Here is a 20499-nt window from a genome sequence, read left to right on the forward strand (position 1 = left end):
CTACTAAAGAGTAAGGAATAGTCTCTACTATCCAGATGCTTAGAATCTGTGTTAAGACAAAATGGATAAGATAAAAGAGCTAACTGAACTCTATATTCTTGTTTACTTATGCTGCATTATTAGTAGTATCTTCAATCTGTGGTTTCTTTTTAAGACACATGTCCATTTCCTCAGGGTTAGTTACAACTCGATATCTGTCCATTCTTACACCTAAATGGCACTATGTTAATTACTGTAGTTTTATAATAGGTCTTAATATCCAATAAGACAAATCTTCCTACACTATTTTTCATCTTCAAGAGTGTCTTGGCTATTTGACCCTTTGAATATCCATATATATTTTAGAATCAGAGTTTGAAGTTCTACACTGTTCTCCCCACAAAAGCCCTATTGAGATTCTGGTTTGGGATTACTTTAAATTCGTAGATTAATTTGAGGTGGTCGACATCTCCATTATATTTAGAGTTTCAACTCAATATAACATCCTCCACTTACTTATGTCTTTTAAAGATTTTTCTTAATAATAGTTTTTTAAAATAACCACTGAGGGACTTCCCTGGTGGTGCAGTGGTTAAGAATCCACCTGCCAATGCAGGGGACAGGGGTTCGTGCCCTGGTTCGGGAAGATCCCGCATGCCACAGAGCAACTAAGCCTGTGAGCCACAACTACTGAGCCTGCGCTCTAGAGGCCGCAAGCCACAACTATTGAGCCCACGCACCACAACTACTGAAGCCCGCGTACCTAGAGCCTATGCTCTGTAACGAGAAGCCACCTCAGTGAGAAGCCTGCGTGCACACCACAACAAAGAGTAGCCCCTGCTCGGGCAACTAGAGAAAGCTTATGCGCAGCAATCAAGACCCAACACAGCCAAAGATAAATAAATAAATTAATTAAAAAATAAATAAAATAACCACTGAGTCTCAATGTTTTATAGTTTACTGTGTGGAGGTCTTTCTTTAGATTTATTTCTATATATTTGATTGTTTTGATGCTATTGTAAACGGTGTCTTTCTAAAATTTCACTTTTTTGCTGTTATATAGAAATAATTGATTAAAAAAAATATGGTCCTTATATCTAGCAACCTTATTTTGGATTCTTCTTTTGTATTTTCTAGAATCTTAAGGATTTGCAGTCATATTGTATGTGAATAACAATAGGTTGTTTCTTCCTTTTTTCAATTCTTACAGCTTTGATTATTAAGGTATTGCATCTAGGACCTACAGTACAATCTTGAATAGAAGGGATGATAGAAGGTATCCTAATCTCATTCCTAATCTCATTCCTAATCTCAAAGGGAAAATTTTCAAGATGTCACCAATAATTATGTTTGTTGTAGATTTAGTAGTTCCTTTTCTATTTCTTTTCGATAAAATTTTTTTACCACGAATGAATGCTGAATTTTATCAAATGATTCCTTAGCACCTATCAAGATGATTATATGAATATTTTCCTTTGTCTTTGATGAATTACATTAATTTTCAAATGTTAAAACCAACCTGCATTCCTGAAGTAGAATCAAGTAGGCCACAATATATTTCTGAATTTGGTTTGCCAATTATTTTATTGAAGATTTTTTTATATCTATGTTCATGAATGAGACTGTCCTAATATTTTTTTTTAATTAATTAATTTACTTATTTTGGGCTGTGTTGGGTCTTCGTTTCTGTGCAAGGTCTTTCTCTAGTTGCGGCAAGCAGGGGCCACTCTTCATCACGGTGCACGGGCCTCTCACTGTCGCGGCCTCTCTTGTTGCGGGGCACAGGCTCCAGACGCGCAGGCTCAGTAGTTGTGGCTCATGGGCTTAGTTGCTCCGCGGCATGTGGGATCTTCCCAGACCAGGGCTCGAACCTGTGTCCCCTGCATTGGCAGGCAGATTCTCAACCACTGCGCCACCAGGGAAGCCCCCTAATATGCTTTTATTGTAAACGTCGTTGTCAGGTTTGGACATGAAGGTTGAACTAGCCTCTTAAAAAGAGTTGGGGGAGTATTTCATTCTTTTCTATATTCTAGAAAAGTTAATTATTTCTTCCTTAAAGGTTTCTAGAGTTTACCAGTGAATCATATGGGCTTGGAATTCTCCTACTGGGAAGAATTTTCATTATGAATTTAATTTCTTTAGTATCATGCTACTTAAAATGTGTTCTGTGGACCAGTGCTATTTTATGAACCATTTTATACCAATCTATAATAAGAAAAGTACAGAAAACGAGATTGTGTTTAAGTAATTTGACACTGCTATGATATTTTTACTGCATTTTATAAAAACTATTGGTCATCATCACAAATATTTTGAGAAGCACTGCTTCAAGTGTTAAAGGACTATTTATTTTTTCTATCTGTAAAATACACCTTGCTTCATCCTCTAAATCTCTTCCCTTCCTTTCTGTATTTTTCTGTCCTTTTGTCTCTTTGTACTTCCTTCTAGATATTTTCTTCCCAACTATTCTTTTTTTTTTTTAATTTTTATTTTATTTATTTATTTTTGTCTGCGTTGGGTCTTCGTTGCTGCACGCAGGCTTTCTCTAGTTGCTGCGAGCGGGGGCTACTCTTCATTGCGGTGCATGGGCTTCTCATTGCGGTGGCTTCTTTTGTTGCAGAGCACGGGCTCTAGGCACGCAGGCTTCAGTAGTTGTGGCACGCAGGCTTCAGTAGTTGTGGCACGTGGGTTCAGTAGTTGTGGATCGCGGGCTCTGGAGAGCAGGCTCAGTAGTTGTGGCGCACGGGCTTAGTTGCTCCGCGGCATGTGGCATCTTCCCGGACCAGGGTTCAAACCTGTGTCCCCTGCATTGGCAGGCGGATTCTTAACCACTGTGCCACCAGGGAAGCCCTCCAACTATTCTTTAGGTCACTGCTACTCAAGGGGCCAATCCGCAAGATAAGGAGCTTGCACTATAATGTAAGTGAACAAATTCTTTCTTCACAGAGCAAGTTTTGCTATCAAGAAAATGCCACTTGAGTGGTGGAGGGATAAATTGGAAGATTGGGATTAACATATACACACTACTATATATAAAATAGATAACTAATAAGGACCCTACTGTACAGCACAGGGAACTCTATTCAGCACTCTGTAATAGCCTATATGGGAAAAGAATCTAAAAAAGAGTGGATATATTTATATGTATAACTGATTCAATTTGCTGTATACCTGAAACTAATACAACATTGTAAACAACTATACTCCAATAAAAATTAAAACAAAAAAAAGAAAATGCCAGTTGAACTAAATGGTGTGCTCAGGGTCAATTTGTTCTACATTCTGATACAAATTTCCTATCTTGTTGTGGACTGTTACTACATAGTTCAAAAATAGCAGCCAGCCCATAGACTCTCAGTAGCTACAGAACATGCTTCGAGTAGTACTGCTCTAAGTCACTAATTCTCTATGTAATGGTGTCTAATCTGTTTCTAAACCTAACGAGTTCTCAATTTTGGTTACGTATTTTTTGTTCTAGAAATTCCTTTCCTCTTTTAATAGTTTCCAATTCTCTGCCAAAATTCTTCATCTTCTCTTTTATTGCCCTCAACATATTAAAGATAATTTAAAGTCTCTTTGCTAACTCCAATATCTAGAGTCCCTATGAATTTGTTTTTCCAGATGTTAACTTAGCTGCCATTTATGTTACATAATGTCCTCCTGGGTCTGGCTATTTGATTTTGCTGTGCGTCAGCAATTATTATTGTAGCAGTAATTTGAGATTCTGGATGATGTTCTCTTTCTCCAGATGTGTTTCATTCTGGATATTGTTTCATTTTTTTTTAATTGAAATGTAGTTGATTTACAATGTTGTGTTAGTTGCAGGGGTACAGCAAAGTGATTCAGATATATATATAGATATATATATAGATATATATATCTATATATATACACACACACACACACACACACAGACACACACACATATAAAACTGAATACGTGTATTCTTTTTCACATTCTTTTCTATTTTAGGTTATTACAAGATATTGAATATAGTTCCCTATGCTATACATTAGTTCCCTGTGCTATACAATAGGTCCTTGTTGTTTATCTATTTTATATATAGTAATATGTATCTGGATATTGTTTTCTGAACTATTCTCTAATTTGGTTCAGGCAGGCTGCTAAGGCTACTATCAATTCATGATGTCCCTAATTTAATTTCAGGAATTGATGATTTGAAGCTGGGCTTCTGTTCCTATAAGGGCCTGTCTACTTCTTTTATACCCTTATATCTAGATGTATCTTTTATACCCTTATATCTAGAGGTACCTAACATTAGGTATGGGTAATTTATCAGTATCTCGTCTTGGAAGACGTCTGAACTCCAACCATGCTTCAAGAGTCTGTCAATGTATATACACTGATCTGTATAAAATTGATGACTAATAAGAACCTGCAGTATAAAAAAACAAACAAAACAACTAATACTAAACTTTCATTGGGTTATCTGTATGGAAATATGTTAACATAAATGTTTCAGACATTATGTGAAATTTCTAAAATTCTTATATGTTCTGGTATAATGTTATAAGTCATAATTCTAGTTATTACTTTAAAATGTACATCTCAGAAAAAACTAAATTTCCTTGTCAATTGTACTATTATGAACTTTCATCAAATCTTTAACCGTGGTCATTTTTAAGTCTTTTGTCAGTTACAGACAGTTCTGGGTGTACTCTGATGCTTTTGCAAATATGTTCCTATAAAAGGGTTTCATCTTCAAGGAATTCATAGAAAAGACTCTGACAAGTACAGGTTTCTGGTAACTATACTTCTGAACTGAATGAATAATTATTTTCAGAACTCTAATGAAAAACTTATGAACTCATAAAAGTGCTAACAAAAGATCAAGATGAAAAAAAAATTAATTACATGGGGCTGAGTGAACTGATGAGGATGATTATAATTTTTGTGACTTTCTGTTTGAATTAAAAAAAAAAAATCCCACAAGGACTCAGAGGCAAAGAATATAGAAATCAATTTTCACTGCAAAGTAAAGGAGCTGTTACAGTGGAGGATTACTGGACTGAATGTCAATATTATGGCATAGTATGAGTGTGTTTCGTGTTTGGTAATTGCAATCATTGTTGCTTTTGTTGTGGTCATCCATTTACAATGCTTGGTGTCAGTCTATTTATCTCTTGTAAAAATAAAATACAGTGTGTGTGTGTGTGTGAAAAAAAAAAAAGAGTTTGTCAAAAGTTCTACTCAACTAGCTTCATTATCTAAGCTGCTTCTTCTGAAATCAGCAGAAGCTTCTATGGGAAAAGTGCTTTCAAAGGCCATGCTCACCTTTGTGAATTTTTAACTTTCCTGAATCTGGGCTCCATAAATCTTTATTTTCTTTTTTGCCCTATAATGCCTTCCAGCAGATGTTTTATATTCTGCTTAGCTTTCTACTTGTCCTCAATAGTTTTTTTTTTTTCTAAAGTACTTATTCTGCCATCATCAAAAGTCCTTCCTATAATTCTTTGTCCATATTTTGTACAGTATCTTACATTTATTTATACATCTGACTCTTCCTGTAAACGGCGAGCTCCTCAAAGGCACGGGAGCTTTCCTTGTTTCTCCATCACCTAACTATAGTGCTTAGCATATAAATAGGTACTGATACAAACACTATACTGGAGTCTTTCATTAGTAAATATTTAATACACATATATCACACAGACTATTAATACAGATTTTTCTTTATATATCTTTGTATTGTTTCATAAATTGTGATAAATATGTAACTTAAAAAATTATAGGGAATTACATTTAAACATTTGGTAATAAAAAAATAAAGAGCTTTCCTCTTACTCTTCTTTGTGTTTTTTTTTTTTTAATTTTGGCTGCCCTGCTCAGCTTGTGGAATTTTAATTCCCCAATCAGGGACTGAACCCAGGCCTTCGGCAGTGAATGTGAGGAGTCCTAACCAGTGGACCACCAAGGAATTCCCTCTTCTTTGGTTTTAATGTGGTCTGTTTCCGGCATACACAAGTGCATTCAGCGTTCATGTACAGTCTTGCTTTCTGTTACAACAAGCGTAATAAGAACTAAAGAAGCCTATGACTTAGAAGAACAAATGATTTATTCTCATTGCTGAATGTGCAAAGTCTCCCCCACCCAATTTTTTATCTTGAAAAGTTTCAAACAGGAAAAAAAAATAACTTGAAAGAAAAGTACAATGAGTATCCACATACCTTCTATCTAAATTCAACAACTGCTATCATTTTGCCACATTTGCTTTCTCTTTATCACTCTCTAGTCTTTTAAAACTTCTTGAACTATTTGAAATTAACTTGTAGACCTAATAAATTACTCCTAACTACCTCAGCAGGCATTTCCTAAGAATAAAGATATTTTATACAAAAACATAATACTGTTTTCCCATCTTTGAAAATTAATAATTCCATATCATCTATTACCCAACTGATATTCAAAACATCCATTAATCTCAAATATCTTTGTCTAAACAGCTTTATTGAGATAAAATTCACATACCATAAAATTCACCCATTTAAAGTATAAAAAGCAACAGTTTTCCATATATTCACAGAGGTGTACAACTATCACCATACGCAATTTCAGAACACTTTCATCATCCCAAATAGAAATCCCATATTTATTAGCAGTCACTCCCCATTTCTTACTCTCCTCCAATCCTGCGCAATCACTAATCTACTGTCTGTCTCTATAGGTTTGCCTACTTTGGACATTTCCTATATAATCGATTCTTGTTATTTGCGATAGTTATGTTCTATAAACCTGCAAACAATGAATCAGCAAATACTGAATCACTGCTCCTGGAGGAAACAAAGGGTTAGGTTCCTTCAAGCCTCTGGTCACAACATTTTCATCTACTGATCAATACATATACTTTTTTATGTATGTTTCTGTTTAAAGATACTTTATCTAATTACATTGTTGACTCATTAACAATGAATTCATGGCCAAAAGCACCACAACTCATGTCTGAACAAAGTTTATCTAATGCTAATATTTTCTCCATAAGGCCTTCTAGGAACACTTCAGCACTATGCTTAGGGGCCATTTAAAGACAGTGAAATCATCAACAAAAATGTGAAAAACGTGGCTGGCACTTAATTGATTTTGAAAAGGACACCTGTTTACAGTATGAGAGCTGAAACAAGAAGCCAGAATGTTGCTTTTTGTTCAACCTTAGCTGAGAGATGACTCAGATCTCTCACTGCTCTATGTGTGTCTGAAAAGATCATGAAAATGCCTCAAGTACTGATTTTAGGGTTACAAATAAATTTCATCAAGTAGGAGAGTTTGCAAATACTGAATCTGCAAAAAATGAGGATCTACTGTAAATGAAACTTACAATATGTAGTATTTTGTGACTGGCTTCTTTCCCTTAATGTTTTGAAGGATCATCTATGTTGTAGCATGTATCAGTACCTCATTCTTTTTTATTACTATATTATATTTATCCATACATCAGTTGATAAACATTTGGGTTGTTTCCACTTTTGGGGTATTATGACTAATGCTTCTATGAACATTTATGTACAAATTTTTGTGTGAACATATGTTTTCATGTTTCTTGGGGGTGATACTGCTGGGTCATATCGTAACTCTGTGTTTAACCTTTTGAAGAACTGCCAAATTGTTTTCCAAAGCAACTGTACAATTTTACGTTCCCACCAGCAGTGCATGAGGGTTTCAATTTCTCTACATTTTGCCAACACTTGTTATTATCTGTCTTTTTTACTATAGCCACCCTAGTGGGTGTGAAATGGTACGTCACTGTGGGTTTGATTTACATTTCCCTAATGGTTAATGATATTGAGTGTCTTTTCATGTGCTTATTGGCCAGTTTTAGATCTTCCTTGGAGAAATGTCTATTCACATACTTTGCCCATTTAAAAAATTAGGTTATTTGTCTTTTTATCATTGAGTTGTAAAAGTCAAAATGTCTTTTTAGGTTTTTTTGAAACAAAAATTCAATTAAGTCTCACATATTGCATTTGGTTGGTTGTGTCCCTATTCTCATCTAAACAGAACAATAATGTCCTGGACTTTTTGAAGAGTCCAGTCAATTTCTTCTAGAGTGTCCCACATTCTGGATTTGTGTTTCCCCCAAATGTTGTTTAACTATTCCCTATCTTCTATACTTCCAGTTAAACTGGAAGTATAAACTGGAAGTATGAACTGGAAGTATAAACTGGAAGTATGCATCTAAAGGTTTGATCTAAAGGTTTTGGCAAGCATAAATCATGAGCGAAGTTGTTCACCTCAGATTGTATTACATCATAAAAAAAGGAACAAAACTTTAAAAAGGGTCAGTAGACTACCAAATAGTGTAGTATATTCAGGTTTGGATGAAGCAGCTCTGAGGGTAAGTGCTCCACTCAAATGAAACTAGTTCATTGCTTGAGGCTGGGGACTGGGAAGTGCCACCTTGCCTCATAAAAATTTGCTGACAGTGGTAAAAGAGATTATAAAATTTGCTGACGACACTTTAGGATTTTTAGAAAGTTACAAAACTAAGAATGGGGGAAGACTCTGATAAAGCCTCAAACTCAGGAAATGAAAAAAGTTAACAACTGACTCAATGACTTAATCTGTGATATCCTTAATCTAACCCACTTTATACCAGATTCTTACATGGAGAGTGGATGCTGAGAGGGAGGTACAAGCAACAGGAAGCCTACCAGATAGACAGAGCTGAATGTAGAAGGAAAAGTGAGACAACAGAACCCCAAAATTCCCACTCAAAATGGACATATCAAAAATACTACACACAAGAAGAAAAAAAAAACACAAAGAGACCAAACTAACAAAAATCAACAATAAGAATGAAAAGTCATTCAAGGAAAAACTAATTTTATATAATAGCTCATCAAAGATTCTAAATATGTTTAAAATGGTCAAAGAGATAAGCAGAACAAGAATAATATGAATTGAATGAATTGATTTTAAAAAAGTCAAAGAGATAAATGTAGCAATAACATCTGTGAAATAAAAATTGAAAAAAAAAAACACATGTAAATATGAAAAAAATTTCATTAGAAATCTTATACACAATGCCCACAGCCACAAGGCATCTTGTAACTATGAGGCAAAAAGAAAATTAGTTGTTGTACACTAAGGAACAGAGTAGAAATATAGAACTTGCGGAATTCTACTTCGAGTAATGGTATTCTAGGTAATCAGACCAACTCTTTCACAGAAAACAATTAGAAAAGCTAGAAAAAATATAAAATTATCTGTTTAAAGCATGAGAGGACAAGACACTGAGGAATTAGAGTCAAGATCCAGGAGTAAGAGAAAACCTAGAGAGCCCATTTTAGATGTTTCTCAAGGGAAGAGGACCAATTCCAGAAGAGATGGCTGACAGGATGAGAAGTTGAGTAGAGCTTTTAATAGACTCTCTGGGCTAAGGAGACAAAAACTAGAGCTCAGAAGCCCCAAAAGAGGGACAAGATAAATGCCCACACTTCAGACTGGGACTTTAAACAGCCACATGCTAGGAGTAAGGGGGAATAGGTTAACAAGAAATAGACTAGCCCTGGCAGAAACTGAAAACCACAATTTCAAGTTAGCTCAAATTTGAAATTATTAAAATGATCTTAGATCGCTAGTGGCCCAAGGTGCCTGTCAAAAGTAAAACTCTCTGGAGGAAGAGACCATCCTAGGCCTCAAATCGCCTTAAATTATCTATATACAATGCCCAGCTCTCACTGAAAAATAATTGAGCCTCTATGATGACAAAACTACACGTTAAAAAAAAATGAGTGACATTAGCCAATATAAAATGATCCATATGGATCCAGATAATGGAGTTATCAGGCGGAGACCTAAACAACTATGCTATACATATTCAAGGAAAAAAAAGGCAAGATTGAGATTTTCAGCAGAGAATAGAAACTATAAAGCAGGACCAAATGGAAATTCTAAAACTAAAAAAATAAAATACTTGAAACTACGAACTCAATGACTAATTCGTTTACTATCAGATTAGACACACTGAAAGAAAAATACCGGTGAACTAGAAGAGTTCAGAAGAAAATACCCAGAATGAAGCACGAGTAACAAAAGGATACATACAGAAAAGAGTGTAAGATACAGAGTGTATAGTGAAATATAGAGCATATATGTAATTGGGGTCAGAGAAATGAAAAGAGGATGGGCAGAAGCGATCAAGTCAGATTCAAGTATCTCTATGAATCCCACCAAAAATAATATAATGAAAAATACACTGAAGCCCAACAAAGTATAACTGCTGGGGGAAAAAAAAAAAAAAGATTCCTTTAGAAGGAGCAAGAGTAAGACAGAGATGACTGAAAATGTCAGAAAGCTGACAGAAAAAGGAAGCCAAGAAAAATGTAGGTCCCTTGATGACAATGGTGAGTTAGCAGATCTCTAGACTTCTTGTCAACTAAACAATAAATGCCTCTATACTTGAAAGCACAGAAAGTCAGATATTGTTACTTGGAGCAGAACTATTCCTGATATGTTTAATAGTAGTTCCAGAAGAAGAGATGGGAAAGAATAGTGCTCAAACAATATTTAAAGATAGGATTCGTGAGAGTTTTCCTGAATTAAAGACAGACGTGAATCCTCGGATTCAACACTGTGGGTACTGAGCATGAACACTGTAGCTGCTGAGCATAAGGAAAACATATACACGTACATATGTATATCTGAATATTTGAACCTAGATAGAGCCTAATAAAGCTGTAGAAGACCAAGGTATCAGGGAAAATCTTAAAGGCTGCTAAGGAGAACATAGTCTGTAAAGGAATAAAAATTAGACTCAATAGAAAAATTTCTGTAGCTACAAAACTCTGATACCAAACCAGAAAGGTATAATACAAAGAAAGAAAATTATAGGCCAATTAGGAACATATATGCAAAGATCTTAAAATATTAGATTTCAGCATTGTATTTTTTTAAAAAAAATCAAAATTAAGCAGAGTTCATCCAGAAACCCAAGGATGATTCAACACTGGACAGTTAATTGATGCAATAAACCACATTTTCATATTAAAATAAAAACACATAATTATCCCAACAGATGCAGAAAAGTTATTCATAAAATTTAATACCCTTTCATAATAAAAATCTGAGCAAAGTAGAGAGATAGAAGTTTGATAGGATATCTATTAAAAACAAAAAGCAAACATAATTTATAGTGAGACTTGAGAAGCATTCCAATGAAAGTCTGGACCAATACAAGGATGTTGGCAACTTATGCTGGCTTATTTGTAAATGATAGGATTGTCAACATGGGGCTCAAAAGAATTTCAACCAAACCATCAGAATAAATTAAGAGTCTGACATTATGTGGATAAAATATCTATATCTTATAAATGATGGGAAAGGACTTCATGGAAACAATTATAAAACACTACTTAAAGCAAAAAAGAATGTCAAAATCTCACCAATTGCACCTTACACAATATTCATGGATGAAAAGGCTTACTTGATCTTTACATAAAAGTTCCAATAAAATATAAAGTTCTAATAAAAATCCCAATAAATCTTTTTATAAAGGCTAAGTGCAACAAAGGCAATTATGAAGAAGAGCAATGTGTGGAGGATCTTGACATACCAAATATCAAAACTTATTATAAAGACAGTGTGGTGTTAGCATAAGAATAGATAAATAGAGCAACAGAACATATTATAAAGTCCCCCAAACAGAACCACACATTTAGGAAAACTTGGTATGACATAGATGGCATTATAAAGTAGTATGGAATAAACTACTTAATAAATGGTGCTGGGACAATAAGTTATCCACATGGAAAAGAATTGAATTGAATTCTCTATTTCACACTGATTTTTGTACAACAAAGCCAGTTCCAGGTGGATTAAAGATATGAATGGGAAATGAACAGTTAAAAGAAGATATAGAGAAAAATTTTCCTTATCTGAGGTAGAAAGGGTTTCTTAACCAAGACAGAAAAAGCACAAATAAAATATGAAAAATTTGGCTATATTAAAATTAAAATATCTGTACAACAAAAATGAACATGAATGTAAATAAAGCAATAAAACAAGCCATAGATTGAAAGATAAAAACAAAATAGGATCAGTACAAACAATAAAGTACTCCTACAAATTGATAAGCAAAGATAAAGCCAACATAAAAGTGGGCAAAAGATGACCAACAGAAAAAATTTCAAATGGCTAATAAACATTCAAAAAGATCCTCAATTTTATTACTGATCAGAGAAGTGCAAATTAAATACCATTTCACATCTATTAGATTGGTAAATACAGTACTACAAAATAACATCAAGTGTTGGGAAAAATGTAGAGAAACAGAATACCTTGCTAGTGAAAACGTAAAAATTGGTATACGACCACTTCGAGGAGCACCTTGGTGATAGTCAGTACTTGAAGATAAGCATACCCTTCCAACAAGCAACTTTCCTCCCAGAAAACCTCTTGGAAACGTGCACAAGGAGAAAGACACAAGAATGTTGATTGGGGCTTCCCTGGTGGCGCAGTGGTTGAGAATCTGCCTGCCAATGCAGGGGACACGGGTTCGAGCCCTGGTCTGGGAAGATCCCACATGCCGCGGAGCAACTAGGCCCGTGAGCCACAACTACTGAGCCTGAGCGTCTGGAGCCTCTGCTCCGCAACAAGAGAGGCCGCGATAGTGAGAGGCCCGCGCACCGCGATGAAGAGTGGCCCCCACTCGCTGCAACTGGAGAAAGCCCTCACACAGAAACGAAGACCCAACACAGCCAAAAATAAACATAATAAATAAATAATAAATAAAAAATTTAAAAAAAAAAAAAAAGAATGTTGATTGCAGTAGCTTTAAATATTTAACAACTAATACTCTAATATCTATAACAGAACAAATAGTTTGCTTTTATATAACAGAATATCCTATGGCAGTAAAACGAACTACAGGCACACCTGATTTTATGATGCTTTGCTTTACTGTGCTTTGCAGATTGTGCTTTGTACAAATTGAAGGTTTGTTGCAACCCTGTGTCAAGCCAATCTATCGGCACCATTTTTTGAACAGCATTTGCTCACTTCATGTCTCTGTGTCACATTTTGGTAATTCTCACAATATTTCAAACTTTTTCATTACTATTATATTTGTTTTGGTGATCAGTGATCTCTTACGTTACTATTCTAGTTGTTTTAGGACACCATGAACTGTGCCCCTATAAGACAGCAAACTGTCAAAATAAATGTGTGTGTTCTGACTGCTCCAGCGACCAGCCTTTCCTCCCATGTCTCTCTCTCTCTTCTTGAGATTCCCTTATTCCCTGAGACACAAGAATGTTGAAATTAGGCCAATTAATAACCCTACAATGGTCTCTAAGTGTTCAAGTGAAAGGAAGAGTCACACGCCTCTAAATCAAAAGCTAGAAATGATTAAGCATAGAGAGGAAGGCATGTCAAAAGTCAGGATAGGCCAAAGGCTAGGCCTCTTGCACCAAACCGTTAGCCAAGCTGTGAATGCAAAGGAAAAGTTCTTGAAGGATATTAAAAGTGCTACTCCAGTGAACACGCTAATGATAAGAAAGTGAAACAGCCTTATTGCTGACATGACGAAAGTTTTAGTGATCTAGCTAAATCAAAGCAGCCATTAACATTCCCTTAAGCCTAATCCAGAGCAAGGCCCTAACTCTTTTCAATTCTGTGAAGGCTGAGAGGTGAGGAAGCTGCAGAAGAAAAGTCTGAAGCTAGCAGAGGTTGTTTCACGAGGTTTAAGGAAAGAAGCCATCTCCATAACATAAGAGTGCAAGGTGAAGCTGCAAGTGCTGATGTAGAAGCTCCAGCAAGTTATCTAGAAGATCTAGCTAAGATAATTAATGAAGGTGGCTATGCTAAACAACAGATTTTCAATGCAGACAAAATAGCCTTCTATGGGAAGAAGATGCCATCTAGGGCTTTCATAACTAGAGGGAAGGCAATGCCAGGCTTCAAAGCCTCAAAGGACAAGCTGACTCTCTTGTTAGGGGCTAATGCAGCTGGAACTTGAAGATGAAGCCAATGCTCATTTACCATTCTGAAAATCCTAAGGCCCTGAGGAATTATGCTAAATCTACTCTGCCTGTGCTCTATCAGTGGAACAACAAAGCCTGCATGACAGCACATCTGTTTACAATATGGTTTACTAAATATTTTAAGCCCACTGTTGAGACCTAGTGCTCAGAAGAAAAGTTTCCTTTCAAAATATTACTGCTCACTGATAATGCAACTGGTCACCCTAGAGCTGATGGAGGTGTACAATGAGATTAATGTTGTTTTCATGTCTGCTAACGCAATATCCATTCTGTAGCCCATGGATCAAGGAGTCATTTCGACTTTTAAGTCTTATTATCTAAGAAATAAATTTCATAAGGCTATAGCTGCCATAGATAGTGATTTCGCTGATGGACTTGGGCAAAGTAAATTGAAACCCTTTCTAAAATGATTCACCATTTTAGATGCCATTAAGAACATTTGTGATACATAGGATGAGTTCAAAATATCAACTTTAACAGGAGTTTGGAAGAAGTTGATTCCAACCCTCATGGATGACTTTAATCTGTGAAGCAAGTAACTGCAGATGTGGTGGAAATAGCAAGAGAATTAAAAATTGAAGTGAAGCCTAAAGATGTAACTGAATTGCTGTAATCTCATGATAAGACTTTAACAGATGAGGAGCTGCTTCTTACGGATAAGCAAAGAAAGTGGTTTCTTGAGACGGCATCCACTCCTGGTGAAGAAGATATGAAGATTGTTGAAATGACAACAAGGGATTTAGACTACTATGTAAATTTAGTTGATAAAGCAGCATCAGGGTTTGAGAAGATTTACTCCAATTTTGAAAGAAGTTCTACTGCGGGTAAAATGCTATCAAACAGTACTGCATGCTACAGAGAAATGTTCAAGAAAGGAAGAGTCAACCAATGTGGCAAACTTCATTGTTGTCTTAGTTAAAGAAACTGCCACATCCACCCCAACCTTCAGCAACCACCTCCAATGAGTCAACATCGAGGCAAGACTCTCCACCGACAAAAAGATTACAACTGGCTGAAGGCTCAGATGATGGTTAGCATTTTTTTTTTAGCAATAAAGTATCTTTAAGGTTATGTACATTGTTTCTTTAGACATAATGCTATTGCACACTTAATAGACTACAGTAGGGTGTAAACAACTTTTACATGCACTGGGAAACCAAAAACACTCATGTGACTCGCTTTATTGCGATATTCAATTCGCTTTATTGCAATATTTGATTTACTTCGGTGGTCTGAACCCAACCTGCAATACCTCCCAAGTATGCCTGTACAGTTACAAGAATGAACAAGATAAATCTCAAAATAAATAATACTTAGTGGAAAAACACTTTGCAAATGATACATACAGTTCGAATGTATTTAAAGTCTAAAAATATACTGAATAATAATACATACATATATACATATGTAATGTACACACAAAGTTAAATACTGAAGTTTAAAAACATTGTATACAATAAAAACCAAATAGGGACAGTAGTCACCGTAGGAAAAAAGAATGGGAGGGTTTAACTGTTGCTCTAATTTTTATTTTTTTAAAAATCTGAGGCAAATCTGGTAAAATATTAATATTTCTTAAAGCTGGGAGCTAATACACAAGTATTCATCATCTTACTCTCTACCAGTCTCTAGGTGTTTAAAATACTTCACATTTTCTTAAAAAGTGGGAAAATGGTTAATTTTACATAAACAGAACTTTAATAGATTCAAAAATAAAACGTCTCTCTTCTAAAGAACAGTCCAAATTTTTAAAGAAGGTCAAACCACTCATAAAAAAAGGTAGCAAAGGGGCTTTCCTGGTGGCGCAGTGGTTAAAAATCTGCCTGCTAATGCAGGGGCCACGGGTTTGAGCCCTGGTCTGGGAAGATCCCACTTGCTGAGGAGCAACTAAGCCCATGCGCCACAACTACTGAGCCTGCGCTCTAGAGCCCAAGAGCCACAACTACTGAGCCCGTGTGCCACAACTACTGAAGCCCATGCGCCTCGAGCCCATGTTCCGCAACAAGAGAAGCCACTGCCATGAGAAGCTCACCCACCGCAACGAAGAGTAACCCCCACTCGCTGCCAACTAGAGAAAGCCTGTGCGCAGCAACGAAGACCCAACGCAGCCAAAAATAAATAAAATAAATAAATTTATTTAAAAATAGTAGCAGAAAGTGTCACCCCAACTTAATAGCATAATTAAAGCTTACTACTTATGTACCTTCATTATTAAAGTAGCAATTGTGTTCAAACACCTTACAAAAATTACAAGATTTTAGAACATAGCAGAAATACGTTCCAGTATGGTGGGGATTTCTATGGAAGTAAACCTACCACAGTAGGCAATCTGACATTCGAGTCTCACCATCTGAATTAAGATGCCCAGATCCACAGATTTAGAGAACAGAACTTATGGTTACAAGGGCGGAAGGGATAGATTGGGAGTTTGGGATTGACAATGTACACACTGCTATATTTAAAATAGATAACCAACAAGGACCTACTGTATAGTACAGGAAACACTGCTTAGTGTTCTGTAATAACCTAAATGGGAAAAGAATTTGAAAAAGAATAGATACATGTATATGTATAACAGAATCACTTTGCTGTACACCTGAAACTAACACATTATTAACCAACTCTGCTCCAATATAAAAAATTTTTTTAAAAAATGTCCAGATCCACCCAACACAAAACACGCAAGGCTGTGAAATTCTTCTCTTTTATTTCATTTTAACCTTTTTTGAGTTGTAGATCCATTTAACACTGATTAAAACCAAACAAAAAACCACAGGCCTTAGGAAAAAATCACACACTATCTAGCACACAAAGGCCACTCGTAGGCCTCAGTTTTTAACTCCCGCTTTCAAGTTGCTTTTCCAAATCTTTATCCGAAACACTGCTGAGTTATGCTGGAAAAGAACGCAAACTGTACAGGCTTGAGTTCCAGTTGTGTGAAAGTGACCTTCTGGGCTTTTACCAACTTGTCGAGAGATGGTTAAAAGCTTTAGAGAGACTTTGCTCCCTAACGAGCCGGGGCGGGCAAATGCCTCTCTCACCTGCTACGGACTGAAAGTCTTAACTCTTTAAGGTGGGGGTGGCGGGGGGAAGAGAGTCGTGCAGTTCAGTCTGGGTGTCCCCCAAACAGAAGGGACAGCTACCTGACCCCTTCTTCCAAGCACCGCCACCCAGACAAGAACTCAGGACTACCGCCACCCACACCCCCACCCCCCCGAAAACGTCGCTGCCGAGAGCCGCCGAGTCAGAAACAGCTGACACCGAAATTCCCCTTACAGGCGCCCCGGCAGCACTTCGACCCCCCTTAAGGCTAGGGGTGGGGGTGGGGGCTGGCTGAGAGGGGGAGGGGACACTTCACACCCAACAACGGCCTCAACCGCTTCTTGCCAAGTCCCCGCTACGGCCCACAAAACTCGCAGCCTGAAGAATCGCACACTCACTGGAAAGTGGTGCCGGGTCCTGACCCCGGCCCGGCCCCAGGAATCCGGCGGGTCTCCCATGGTTTCGGGGGAGGCGGCGGCTGGGACGCCATCTCCGCCTCCTCTCAGCTCCCGCTCTGCGCTGGGACTCTCCAGGCCCGAGGACACCAGCTGCTTGAGCGCCAGGCACAACATGCAGAGTACCGAGCCCTCCACCCGGCCCTCCCCTGCAGTCAGGATGTGGCTTGTGGTGCTTTGCTGGCTGAGATTACAGCCTAGGAGGATGCCACTAACCTATGGGAAGAAACGGTCTCTTTTTATTTGCCCTGGAAAGAATTTCCATTCTAAACGGAGGGTAAGCGCTCATCTATATTTCTGGTGGCGGCTATAATGTCCTAGACGTCAGAGTCCCACGGAGGCTGCCTGGGACAAGTCCTGCACCCGGACGGGAGTAATGCCCTACGCACTCCTCCACCCGCGGGGCAGCTAGGGTGCGTGGCGGCCGGCCAGGCATCTTGACCGATTTCTCTGCAAACAAGCAGAGAAGAATTCACTCAGTCCTCGCGTGAGGGAGCTGGTACTTTTCGTTCTATAGCTCTCGTTTCCTCGGGGAAGAGAATTGCTAGACGCAATAGGTGCGTTGTCTTTAGTCTTCCCCGTTCCCTCTGAGGGCTGGAAGGGGTTAAATCTCTGGCTCCGGCTCCGTGGGAGAAGGTGAGGCAAGGGAGGTCTGAGGAGAGAGGCTGAGGACTGCGTGCCGGAGAGGTGTGGATGGAAGGGATCGTTTCCTTCCTGTGGGAGAGGCTTTGTTAGCAAGGAGGGGTGAGTGGGAAGTGTTTTTGGACCCGACTGAAGGTGAGAAGGGCTTTCTTGGTTGGCCAAAGGAAAGACTGGAGGTTAGACCTGGGGTTGAACTTTCCAGAAATCTAGAGTAGATTCCACTGCTGAGTGTATCGGTAGCGCGATGAAGTTACGAGCGCCTTTCTTTAAAAATTCACACCCCAACCCCACCCCACAAGACGAATGACACCCTTCTGTATGAAAATGAGTTTTAAAAGATCCCGGGATGTGAGACTCAACCTGGTTATTTTGCCTGCTCCTGGCCTGTTTGTAATAAACAGTTTCTGTAATCGTCCGAGAAGTGAAAAGAAAAACCATCTTCTCTAGTAAACCAGAGACGGGGCTAGTTACCATTGATTTGTGGCGCAGGGAGTCGATCGCCGTAGGATCCTGACACCTGGGAAGAGATTCTGTTGCAATGATATGTTCCAGTTCTTTGGGTAAAGTAAACACGTAAACGAAAAGCAAACATCTTAAAGGCAACCGACAATGAAAACCTTACAGTACGGGATGCATTTCTCAGGGCTTGGTTTCAAAGATAATAAATCTAATATGGAACAACTGATTTCTGATGTCTTATGAAATCCTGTCATTTCAGCGCTGTACATCAAGATGAAACAACCAAATTTAAGAACGTATTTTTTCCTAATGTTAACGCGCTTGGGAAGTCGCTAGATTGTTGCTAGGTGAAAATGATCTTGAGAAATTTGTAAGGCCATTCGATTACTAACATAATTACGGAAGAGGGTTTTGTTTTGCTCTTTTAAGACCTCTTCAAATTACTCAAGACAGGAGATTTCCTAATTCTGAACGGGTTTGGAAACTTTTTAGAGCCAAGAGATTATAATGTGTCATTTATTGACTAGCGTGATACCTTTATTCTAGTGAACCTATTGGAGAAACAAACATTGTCTTTAAGCCAAAGGGGGGAAAAAGCATACATTTTAATACAACTATTTAACTTAAGTCTCCTGGGAAATCTTTGATACAAAGTATTCTTAAGCACTCACTCCTGGATGTATTTATTGGACAGGAGTGTTTATTTGTTTCTCTTTCTGAGTTAAAGGTTAATTCTCAATTAAATGAAATCCTTGACCTTAGCTAATGGAAAGGAGGAGAAAAAAAGGACGAGATAGAAACAGTTTCTCTGTGAGGGGAATGCAGTTGGGATACACTTTAAATGCTGATAATCAGCTCCCCAAAGAATCCCAACCCCTTATCAGCATCAAACTATTAGATTAAATGAGCTGGGGGAAGGGATTCAGATCGTTTGTAAATAACGATGATCACACAGAGCTTCATTATGCAGAGGGTGTTCTTTACATATTCTGTACTTTCTGGAGCTCAAATTTACTTAGGCAATCCTACATCAGTATTTCCCAATCTGGGTGTCTGAAAGTTTTCACTGGTGTGTCCAGAGAAGCTTGGTTTTCTTCCCTTCCCCTCCCTGACAACTCACATATTCACCTGAATTAGAACCCAGCCACAGGCAATCTGGTTTTTGTAGTCCTGCCTGCTGAACTTATTTTTATGGTGAAGAGTTCCATAGTACTATCTATTTTCTGTCAAGGATCTACTCTTGATAAGTGGCCACAAACATTTAGAAACTTGCAAGTAAGTAGTGGGTTTTAAAGGGTTAGAAAACACAAACTAATTCTAAGAGTCACATTTTTATAGTAAGCAGTTGGTAAGAGCTTCACCCTCCACAAATATTAAGTTCATTTGAATTATGAAACTGCACAAATTAAAGGAGCCACAATCTTTTATCTCTATGACCTCAGTACCATTACCATGCAATCATGATTTTATAAAATATCACTAGTTCCTCATTTTAAAGTAATGTGAGCTGATTCATTAATCAGAAGACCTTTTTTTCCCTCCAAACAGAATGACTACGTAATTTAATTTTTATTACCCCCTCCTTCCTGGCAACAAGAACCCATTCTCTATGTAGTATTTACTTCCAAGTGAGTTTGTTCAATTTGCAAAAAAGTGGCAACTTGTTTTAGACAATAATCACTCAAATATTTTGCACTTAATTTGTTTTTGTTGGAGTTTTTACTTGTGTATGAAAGGAGAAGATTTTTCTCATTTTGCTAATAGTTGGTTATTTAGTTATTATTTCATCAAAGTAAAGTTGATGTTTTTGAATCTGATCAGTTTGCTTTGAATACTTGACTGCTTAACTATCGTTAAGGTCAGTCAAGTATTACATAACGTAGACTGATCTGATTATTTTTTCTAGCAAACTCATTTCTTATTT

At 37.4% G+C, this 20499-nt stretch overlaps 2 protein-coding genes across 5 annotated transcripts in view; one reads left to right on the plus strand and one right to left on the minus strand.

The window, feature by feature from the left end:
- PEX13 (peroxisomal biogenesis factor 13) overlaps positions 1-17576 on the minus strand; it is a 37314-nt gene extending 19738 nt beyond the window's left edge. Inside the window, exon 1 of the mRNA XM_082426650.1 lies at positions 17418-17576. Within this exon, the coding sequence (XP_082282776.1) occupies positions 17418-17509 (92 nt within the window). The 5' untranslated portion in view covers positions 17510-17576. The remainder of the gene's footprint in view (positions 1-17417) is intronic.
- An 87-nt stretch (positions 17577-17663) lies between these two features.
- The window catches only part of PUS10 (pseudouridine synthase 10), a 66480-nt gene continuing 63644 nt past the window's right edge, over positions 17664-20499 (plus strand). The window contains exon 1 of one of the 4 annotated variants that reach the window (XM_082426629.1): positions 17664-18031. The gene's annotated coding sequence lies outside the window, so the exon portion shown is untranslated. Of the gene's footprint in view, positions 18032-18063; positions 18252-20499 lie in introns of those variants that run through there. The other 3 variants (XM_082426631.1, XM_082426630.1, XM_082426628.1) reach the window with 3 other exon arrangements.

Source organism: Balaenoptera physalus (genome assembly GCF_965194825.1).
Source record: "Balaenoptera physalus genome assembly, chromosome: 15".
In the NCBI taxonomy this organism is placed as follows: domain Eukaryota; kingdom Metazoa; phylum Chordata; class Mammalia; order Artiodactyla; family Balaenopteridae; genus Balaenoptera; species Balaenoptera physalus.